At 40.0% G+C, this 10,871-nt stretch overlaps 1 protein-coding gene across 2 annotated transcripts; it reads left to right on the forward strand.

The window, feature by feature from the left end:
* The first annotated feature begins 3,450 nt into the window (after positions 1-3,450).
* Positions 3,451-10,359, forward strand: LOC113125872 (oocyte zinc finger protein XlCOF6-like). Of its 2 annotated transcripts, none has more exons than XM_026299463.2 (3): positions 3,451-3,614; positions 3,817-5,396; positions 6,659-10,359. In XM_026299463.2, exons 2-3 carry the CDS (start codon positions 5,099-5,101, stop codon positions 8,779-8,781), a joined length of 2,421 nt encoding a protein of 806 aa, XP_026155248.1. In that variant the 5' UTR covers positions 3,451-3,614; positions 3,817-5,098; the 3' UTR covers positions 8,782-10,359. The 2 variants fall into 2 exon arrangements, with proteins under 2 accessions (XP_026155248.1, XP_026155246.1); XM_026299461.1 differs by having other exon boundaries at positions 5,145-5,396.
* The last annotated feature ends 512 nt before the right edge of the window (positions 10,360-10,871 follow it).

Here is a 10,871-nt window from a genome sequence, read left to right on the forward strand (position 1 = left end):
GAGAAAAGCTGTTCCTTTTTGTTCTAATGTAGGATTGATACAATAGCTATTTATTTAGTTTATTTTGAAGGTCAGTGCGTCACATCCTGTCCACTTCCTGTTCGTTGGAGCTTATATACATTCAGTAGAAACGTCATCATGGCGTCACTACTGCCGGATGTTGGTCCAGGTGAAGCTGAGTCTTGGCTCCTTCAGCCTGAGAGACGCTGGTAGGAAACTAGGCGAAGCTGCAGTAATAAACACCCCTACCCGATCTACTGACTAAACAGAGTAGCAGCTGCAGAACTGAGAGGTTGAGAAGATCCTTTGTCCCCACAGCCATTAGATTTTTTAACAGTAACTGTTGATATTTATGTTATGTGTTATTGACTGGGTGCCTTTATCTGTTTATTATATTTTATAGTGAAATTTCTATGTTAAAGTTAATATAAGAGCTGCTGGACAATCCGAATTTCCCCTATGGGGGATGAATAAAGTATCTATCTGTGGAAGTGAGCACCTCCTCTCTCAAACCACAGTTTGTAGATTACTTTCAAATGAGGGTCCTGTCTCCCTGCTGATTATGGTCCTGAGGAGCTGCTCCTCCTGTTTACATGAGGTTAAGGATTTCTGATGCATAATGATTATTTATTGTTACGGTTTATACTTTTATTGTGCTGTGAAAAAAGGAAATCTTCACGTTCTATTCCTTGATCTTCTGAAGAACCCCATGTGAGAATATCGAACTAATTAACATTTTTTACTGTGCTTGTTCTCTTTTATTACCTGATTTAATTATTACTAGATAAATGCAGATAATAGGTTTTATAACGCAGGTTGAAGTCTTTTCTATTCAATAAAGTTTTGAAAACATGGTTTGATACGTTTTTATTCACAGGAGTCAAAATCTGTTGACAGTAAAATTGAAAGACATGAACATTTTCAAATTGTAGAAACAGTTTTGTCATAGCAGATTAAGAGTTTGTGACTTTTTTGGTAAATGTCAAGGTGAATCATTTCAGAGACTGTAGACAAAAAAATGTGAACATCTGAAGCCCCATGGACATCGGCACACCTGACCTGACCGACTGATGTGATTCCGCTCCCACCAGATGTGATTCCGCTCCCACCAGCAGAACCTCTCCAGGTTACACTAAGTCAGAGAAAAACAAACAGAGACGGTGTGTTATTGTCCACATCTCCCGGTAATACTGAACAGGTGGTTTCAAAAACTGTCCGCAGGTATTATCATGTGATCTCTGAGGCAGGAGCCAGCCCTCTGTACCTCCAACACTCCAGATCACTGCTTACAGCAACACTGTCATGATGTCAACACACTCTGTAGACTGAGTTTTTACCAGGACAGTGACCCTCCGTCTCTTCAGTCGTCGACAGAGTCCAGGAAGTCGACTAAAACCTTGCTGGGTCAGAGTGCTGACCATGTGTGAGTCAGACTTCACAGACACCTGAAACACAAAGAACCAAGAACTTTACTCTGACAACTACAGATGCTACTGGTCTCTGGTGGCTTAGAGTCTCTATGCTGGATTTTGAATTCTCAGTGGTCGATGGCAACATTCAAAACCCTCAGATGCAGAGTTCATCTAAAACCAGACCTGTTCTCCTCTTGGACTGGTTTCTTTACTGATGCAGGAGCCGTTCTGTTTCAGTTCTTTATGTTCACACTTCCGGACACCAGGTGGCGCCTCCCTGCTCTGGATAAGTGAAAATTGAGAACTGATTGATCAGGTTGATCAGGAGCCAATCAGATCAGGATCTGATTGATCAGATGTTGCTGGTTTGTAAAGGCACAAGTTTCGTCCAGTCCTTTTTGTGGACTTTAGTCCTGTTCCGGGGTTTAGTGAATGGCACTGAACTAAATCTGAGCTAAATCTGAATCTTATAATTAAACTGATCGTTTCTTCAATTACCCCAAAAACCCGGATTAAGTCAACCTACCCGTCGGATTCAAGGCTAGTGGGAATTTTTTTACTGGCCCCCTCGGAACGTCGGCGGCTGTGAAGTGAAGCGAACCGACCCGAGCGCGCCAGAGAACGGACCCCCGACACAGATGTTACTGTTTGTGTGCTGCAGACTGCGGTGGCTCTTCCTCACAAAGTGCGTGACTCTAACGCAAATGTTGCAGCTGATTTGAATGTTTATTCGCGGGCACTGAAGTGGACAGTAACGACACTAAACGAAAAGAAATGGTTTAAACATAAAACCTGGTTTATTGATTATGCGAACAAATGTCTCCTCAGTGTCTAGAACTACTGAACATTCAAAGATTGATCAGAACCGGGAACTGAACGAAGTCCGTATGTCTCCTCAGTGTTAAACTGAAGGTTTTACTATTGATCAGATTCGGATCCCACCTGCCCTACCTGCGGCGGATGTGTTGCAGGTGTGAAGGCGGGCAGTCTGCAGTGGCCTGTCTGCAGACAGACGCAGCAGATCAGCAGCACAGACGCATTCAGCTTCATCTGTCAATCACCAATCGTCAATCAATCATGTGGTCATTAGCCATTTTCCTCTTTTTCTGCGGGATAAAAACAGCAGCAGTAGGAGGAAACAATAATCCTCTTAGTCTGGTTTAGACGTCACGTGACCTGACGTCACGCAGCTGAAAGACTGAACACCTAGATCAGGACGGTCACGCTGAAAGGTTATTGTGCAGCCAGGTTAGTTCTCTATGTCCTGCTTTAAATGATTTCATCATGTAAATCCTCATCTGCGTTTCTCTCAAATAAATGTGGTAAAGTGAACAAAAAATTCTCCAGTAAAGTACCTCAGATTTGTAGTTCAAGTACTTCTGTAAATGTGCTTCCTATAAACCAAGGGGTAATGCCCTTAACTTAAAAAAACAAACAAACAAACAAAAAAACCTTAATTAAAATAGTTTGTTGATAAAAATTTGATTATTCCAAACAGGAATATTCATACCAAAATAGAAGTAGACAAGCCACAGCCTGTGTAACATAAATTTTTAATATATGAAATCAATATTAGGAAATGGAATTAAGTATTTTAAAACTGTACTTTTGTACTTGTCAGATTAGTATGTAAATAAGGTACTAGATTCTTTCACCTTCTCAGAAAGACAGGAAAGAGAAAATTAGGATAATTATTAGGACTAAAAAAGACAACTCCGTGTTTTAGGAAAATCCTGGACGTATTTTTTCTACAGAGCATCTGGTTTGTGCAAGTTTAAACAAATTTTAAACAATTTTCTGTATCATCCGCTGAAAATTGTCTTTTGTCTCTTGGATGTTTCGCTCTGGACTCCAGTGCTGTTCATTCTAAAAAATCTGGAAACCATTGAAGAATATATGTGTTTACTTACAACAATAGTCACACGTGATCTAAGCAGCTTTACACTTTTAATTTTTGCGTTAATTGAGAGATTTAAAACAAACGATAAGAAAAATACCCATAGTGCCTCACTTTTATTTTGAAACGTGTTCCCGGAAGTGACGATGATGTTGTCGTTAGCTGAGTAAACCGTTAGTTAGGTTTATGTAAATAATAACAATAATAATGTAAATAACGGCAGAAACACCGGCCCTCTGCGATGGAGCGACACTGTAAACTGTCGGGTGTGGGTCTAAAACCCGCGATGAAGCTGGGAAGAATCGGTTTGTTTTGTGTCTGCTACAAACTGGTTATTTTTGCTAAGCTAACGTTAGCTCGTATTGGCCAGACAGTTAGCTCAATGTGGAAACCTTTATTAATATGTTTAGAATGGTTTACTAATTAAGGTATTTGTTTTTATCTGTATAAAGTCGCTAAATTTATCCTGTGACCGGGATCGGAACCCCCGGTTTTTTTTTTTTACAGCTGAAAACTCGGACCTGCAGCCTGATCATGGAGCTAACGTTAGCTCACCAAGTTAGCAGTGTCAGGTGACCTTTAGCCCTGTCACCATGGTAACCGAGCTAGTTCACTGTGGCCCCCGGTGCTGCAGGACCACCTCTGCGTATGACACCCTGCTGCTTCACGTTTGTGATGCTTTGAATCACGAACAACAGCGATTGACTCATTAGTCCAGGTAGATTGTATTTGCTTATCATTGTAACTCAGGTGAATTAATCAAGTGCAGGAAGTTCTCAGGAAGTGAGAGAAAGTGCTGTTTCTCATAACTCAGTGAAGTGAGTATCTGGGTTCAGGTGTATACTGTGAACTCTGGGAATCTGTGATGTACTAAAGTGGTACCCAAAAGAACACTGAGCAGATTAGACCATAATAAAAATAATGGGTTGTAGCTTATAGTGTATGTATAATTCAATATATGTGTGATATAGGTCATGAATTATTTGTGGTGCATAACATAAATTTTTGGTTCTGAGCTGTTGATATGTAAAACTACATTATTAGATGTTACTTTGGGCAATTTCATCACTATTACACTATATTTATAATAATAATACTACAAATTTTATTCATACCCCATGGTACACAAATGTGATTGTGGCTAAATGATGCTTTTCACTTAAGTAAAGACTAAACTTACTCTTTCTCTATAAACCTATTTTGGCATCATCCAGGTCCAATAACCAGAATAAACAATAAAGGAATAAGAAAAAGTCAGTTGAGAAGTCCAAGATCCATCTTGGCATGTTTTTGGTGACACCCAGATCAAGCAGTTTGTCCACCAGTCTGCTGGGAATTATTATGTTAAAAGCAGAGCTAAAGTCTACAAACAGGATACTTGCATCAGACTGTCCTAATGAAATATTTTTAAATCAATGGAAAGAAACTTCCTGGTCTAAACCCTAGTGGTTGTGCTTGTCCTCAAGGAGGTTCTAGTGGTCCTGTAATGGGATCTTGTGGTCGTTTTAATTAGAGCTTGTGATTATTGGGATGGTTGTAGAGTTTCTTGAGCTGGTTGTTGTGGTCATTTAGGAGACATTAGGAAGTGCTTCATGTCTTAGAGGAGGGTATAGGAGTCCTTTTGGAGGTTCCTGTAATCATTGGAGAGGTTTCAGGGGCCTTATGGAAGTTCCAGTACTTCACTCTTATAATAATTCATAATTGTAGGTTTCAGTGGTCTTCTAGATCAAGCTTGTGGTCCTGGAGGAGGTTTTACGAGTCTTTTAGATGGTTCAAATTTGTACTCTGCATGGTACTAAGTGTCCATGTGTTTGTGTGTTTACTGTTCTCTGTAGACATCCAGGGGTTTTTGGTGAGTAAAGACAAGATTTCTCCTGAACAGTGGAACCCCAGTCTGGACCAGGATCAAGCAGTGGCCCCACACAGTAAAGAGGACCAGGATCCAGCAGAGCACCCACACATTAAAGAGGAAGAGGAGGAAGTCTGGACCAGTCAGAAGGGAGAGCAGCTTGAAGGGCTGGATGAGGCTATCTCCCAGTTCCCGTTCACTCCCGTCCCTGTGAAGAATGAAGATTATGAAGCTTCAGGTACTATAGTGATAATTCTGGGGGTTCCAGGGGTATTTTAGAAATGTTTGTTTTGGGGTTTCCTAATGTGGTTCTTAGTACAGTTTCCTTTAGAACATTCTTAATGTCTTCATCCTTAAGGTGGTACCTGTGATCATCAAAGATTTCAGTTCTCCTGTTAAAAGTTGTAGCTGGCTTTACGAGTTGGTGTTCTGGTTGTATAAGCCCATACACTTTGCATGCACTATTATTGTTGAGCGAAATAGCCATGTGATAGTGATGTGAACTAGCACTAACATTTTCTTAACCAGACCAGAAAAATATGTCTAAATAAATTTGTTAGTTCCACAGTTTGTCCAGCATGTTTGATGTTGAACTCCAAATGTCAAGCAGTAAACTTTTCGCACTCTGCTGTTTCTGTCAGAGGACGCAATAATAACAGTAGCTTTGATAGCCAGATGTTTAGGCTAATGTTAGTAAATGTGTACTTACTTTGCTCTCATTAATAATATTGGGTTGAACCAGAACTTGAAACTTCTTCTTCCACTGGAAAAGTCCTGTACGCATCTTTCGAAAGATAAACATAACAAGCTTCTCTGTGACCCACAACTAGTAGGCTACTATATAAAGTTTTTGACAATTTATAACAGCAGATTATTCAAAAGATAGTGGGCCATTTTTTCTGATGATGCTTGATCAATGAAATGTTCTTCACTGGAGCAGTTCTCCCTGCTAATGCAAACACAGCAGAATCATCATCACATGAGAATGAGATCGCACAGGCAAGATTAAAAATAAAAAGAATCATGCAGCCTTCATGTTTAGGTCTTGCTTGTGGTTATTTACCAGTAGGGCACCTTTCCAAAGGCTTGTTGCATCAGTGGTCCCCAGGTCTGTGTAAGGAATTCTAAGGGGCCTTTAGCAGAATGTCAGGGTTCTAAAAGTTTAAGAGGTTTTCTAAAATTTTGCATCTCAAATTGTATGCATGTAATATGAGGTTCCTTAGGAAATTAAGGATGATCTAGTAGTCCTTTAGATTGTTTTACTGTATTTTATATGGTTTTAGTGGCACTTCATGAGACTGTAGCACTCTTGTACAAGATCTTTCTGGTCATGTCAGAGGTTCTAGAAGGCTTTATACAGATCTTAAGGGTCTTTTAGGTGGTTGAGATTTTGTAGTGACATGTTACTGTCATCACTGACAGTGTCACCACAGCCATCAACAAAACACGAAAAACACAATTCCCACATGGACATGATTCTGTGCCTACTTGTCCCTGCAGATGTCCAGCAGCTGTCAAGAACAAAAGTAGACATTCCCAATGAGCAGCAGGACTGGAGTCCCAGTCTGGACCATGAGAACCCAGATCCCCCATATATTAACAAGGAACATGAGGAACTTTGGAACGGTCAGTCAGAATCAGTAAGGTACTTACATCCAAAGAGACATGTACAGTCAGATACCAACAAGGTTTCAGACTCTTCAGAGCTTAAGACTGAAGTCATCGATGACGAGTGGGGAAGGGCCAGGGAACCTCAGTCACTTTTACACTCCCTGAAAATGACTGAAGTTCTAGCAGGAGATGTGAGATGTAATACTGGCAAGAAAACATACAACTGCCCTGAGTGTGGGAAATTATTTGGCCGAAGCCCACATCTAAAGATACACATGAGAACTCACACGGGAGAGAAACCATTCAGCTGCCCATTTTGTGGTAAAAGATTTACACAAAAGGTGAATCTCACATACCACATGTCCATCCACACGGGTGAGAAACGATTCAGCTGCTGCTTTTGTGATGAAAAATTCACTTGGTATACGCAACTCAAGAGCCACCAGTATGTTTGTGAGTCTTCACAGCTTCATCAGAGCCAGACTGAGGAGAGCAGGGACACTGAGACAGGTGAGAAGTCATTCAGCTGCTCTGAGTGTGGGAAAATATTCAACCGCAAAGATAATCTGAACATTCACATGAGAATCCATACAGGAGAGAGACCTTTCAGTTGCACAATTTGTGGTAAATGTTTTAAACATGGAGGACACCTGACTCAACACATATCAGTCCACACAAAGGAGAACAGATTCAGTTGCAATGTTTGTGACAAAAGATTTACTTGGCTTTATCAGCTGAAAAGACACAAGTGTAGTAGTGAATCCTCAGAGCTACAGGAGGTTTGGACCAGTCGAGAGGGAGAGCAGCTTCAAGGGCTGGAGGAGGCTGATATGACCAAGTTCCCATTCATCCCTGTTCCTGTGAAGAATAAAGATGATGAAGAGAAACCTGAGTCCTCACAGCTTCATCAGAGCCAAACCAAGGAGAACAGAGACTTTCTGGGAAGAGAGGACTATGGAGAACCAGAATCAGCCAGGATCTCAGGTCCACAACAACTTTTAGAACAAGATACTGATGACAGGACTCAGGACAGGCACAAAGAGCAGAAAAGGTATAGTGAACTTGAGTCAGGTTTAAAGTCGGTGAAATACCCTCGAGTTGATTCAGGATGTAATACTGGTAAGAAGTCATTTAGCTGCTCTGAATGTGGGAAAATATTTGGCCGCAAGGAACATTTGCAGACACATGTGAGAATTCATACAGGAGAAAGACCATTTAGCTGCTCTGATTGTGGTAAAACATTTGGCTGTAAGAGGTCATTGCTAGGTCACATGACAAGCCATACTGGAGAAAAACCATTCAGCTGCTCTCAGTGTGGGAAAAGATTTAGCCGTATGGTAAATCTGAAGACGCACGAACGGCTTCACACAGGAGAGAGACCATTTAGTTGCCCATTTTGTGGTAAAGGTTTCACACAAAAGGTGCACATGACTCAACACATTGCTATCCACACTGGAGAGAAACACTTCAGTTGTAGCATTTGTGACAAAAAATTCACTTGGCTCTCAGGATTTAGAAGACACAAATGTGGAATTGAACAGTCAGAGCTCAATGAAACTGAGAACTCAGAGGTAGAACCGGGTGAGAAACCATTTCGTTGCCGTGAGTGTGGTAATAGATTCAATCACAAACACAACCTGAAAGCTCATCTGAGAACTCACACAGGAGAAAAACCGTTCAGCTGCATTGTTTGTGGTAAAGGTTTTATTGCAAGTGGAGCACTGAAGAAACACCTGAGAACCCATTCAGGAGAGAAACCATTCAGCTGCCCAGTTTGTGGCTTAAGATTTACACAAGGAGGAAATCTGAAACGACACATGGTGCAACACATGGGAGAAACACGAGAAAAACCTTTTAGCTGCTCAGTTTGTGGTAAAAGCTTTACCCAGGTATCAAACATGAAGCGACACATGGTGCAGCACAACATGACTGAAACCAGTCAGTCACAGGAAGCAGGAAGTGAATCTGTGATCAGTCAAGAGTGTCAGCAGCAAAAATTGGAGTCTGCTTGAGATTCAAAGTCTCTGATGGCACCCAGTCACTGCCTGCAAACCTTCTGACAAGCTGAAAATGTTTTGTAATTTCTAACTGAGGGCCACCAACATGGATCCAACACACCAAGTGAAACAGATTCTTGGTTTGCCTCTTTCAGAACATTCTACTGTGAACAGATTTGTCAGGGGAAAGATGTGGTGGTGACATTTCAGCTGTTTCCCGCTGCAAATCTGCAGTTATTTTTATTTCTACACACATTGTTGTTTGGTTTATAAAATCAGAATTTTCAAAAATGGACTAATCAGTTAATTGACTGATTGTTGCAGCTCTAATTTAACGTGTCTATGTGAGTGGATGTCATTAAATGGTTGCAGTCCTGTTGTGGCAGAGTGAAGCAGAGACACTGACTCCAGATTAGGGTTGCACGATGTATTATGTCAGCATCGTCAAAAAACGTTGCAATGTCAGTTTTTGACAATACCATGCAGCGCTACTTCAGACCATTTCTATGGAACCGACCGAGACCTGCAGGACAGGTCAGCTTCTGGACACTGCTCCATAGAAACATCATATGTAAATCTAATCTAATAAAAAATTTCAGGAAACAAAAAACAGTGTGGAGTTCACAGACAACACTGCTGTGAAGCTCATATAGGGGAAAGGGAGTTTTTGTTTGAAGCATCCTGATGACTCAAGAGTCTGCACTTGTGTCTGGTGTGTGTATTGATCTTGTTTGAGTCATAATAAACTCATCCAGTGTAGCTTAGAGGAGTATGTGTAAATAAACAGTATGTGTTATGTAGTAGTACACACTGAATGTTGATAAGTGTGCACAAAGAAGAGAAATTTAAATATCACATTATTTCTGCTTTTAAATACTGTTCAAACATTGTCACTAAAATGGAGGAACTATGTATAAAATGAGCTTGTGGTTTGGACACTTGATTTAATGTGGAAACTAAAATTGAGTGTTGGACCTTTAACACAGTTTCAGTCACAGACACAATGAAAGTCTTTTTCTTCTTGTGAAAAGTGAAAATATCACAATAATACAGCGAGCTCTCTGTTTATATCTGAATATCTCTAATTTCTGAGTGAACAACAGGTGATGACAGTTTGTCTCTCACTGTTTTTTTAAAGATGTTTTTATTGCACATGGCTCGTGTTGCAGCAGAACTTGTCAGATACATTTGGTGCCATTTCGGATTTCACAGCTTGATGGAAATATTCTGTATTATTTCAGTAGTAAAATTGCTTGACCTGAAAATCTTGACAAACATCCTGAATGGTTCAACTTTTGAGTGTTTTAACTACAAAGATGTTCACTTTTAAAATGTGGTGTTAAAGAAACAAAAGGTTTTTAAATGTATAATTGTACAATGTTAAAACCATAATAATTTTTGTTTTTGCTCTGACCATTGACTGTGCATGTCGAGATATTTGATCTATATTAACCAATGAAATGCACTTTTCGGATTTAAAAATTGGAAGAAAAGTAAATGTATTAAGATAAAACTATTTAACAAGTCGTTTTGGACTGAGTGGAACAATTTGTCGGTACTGTAAATGACCATTAAAATTACATTTATTACATATATATGAATACTGCCATTGACTTAGCTATCAATCCACTGACATGTCTTATTATGACAAAGAGAGATTTTACCAGAGTCATGTTTGTTTTAAAGCATTTGCATTAACCCTGGATATGTCATCTCCATGTGATGCAGCTTGTCTTTACTTTGCTTCAAATGTTTGTGGTAAACTCGACCATTGTTCCATCAACAGCCGTCAAGTAATATGAAGGGGCAAGAAAAAATACAGGGAGAACATTACAGTTAAACACTTTCTCAGAGCTTGTGAGAATATGCTCAGAAATTAGAAAAAATGTGATCCCTGAAGGTAAATTCCTGAATGTGAATGTACAGGAAGAATGGGATAAACTGCTCAAATCCTGGGCCCGTATTCACAAAGCTTCCTGAGCCTAAAAGTTACTCCTGGTGACGAAATTCTAAGAAAATTCTTAAACATTCTATGATGTTTTCTTAGATTTTCCCCTTAAATTTAGGACTAAATCTTAGTAAAGATAAAAATGATTCACGAAACA

Source organism: Mastacembelus armatus, chromosome 11 (genome assembly GCF_900324485.2).
Source record: "Mastacembelus armatus chromosome 11, fMasArm1.2, whole genome shotgun sequence".
In the NCBI taxonomy this organism is placed as follows: Eukaryota; Metazoa; Chordata; class Actinopteri; order Synbranchiformes; family Mastacembelidae; genus Mastacembelus; species Mastacembelus armatus.

Bases quoted from the DNA above. Each gene is read 5' to 3' on its own strand.
- LOC113125872 (XM_026299461.1), top strand. From the start codon at position 3,551: ATGGAGCGACACTGTAAACTGTCGGGTGTGGGTCTAAAACCCGCGATG. The intron at 3,615-5,144 runs GTTTGTTTTGTG...TGTTCTCTGTAG, and splicing joins GATGAAGCTGGGAAGAATCG to ACATCCAGGGGTTTTTGGTG. The intron at 5,397-6,658 runs GTACTATAGTGA...TTGTCCCTGCAG, and splicing joins TGAAGATTATGAAGCTTCAG to ATGTCCAGCAGCTGTCAAGA.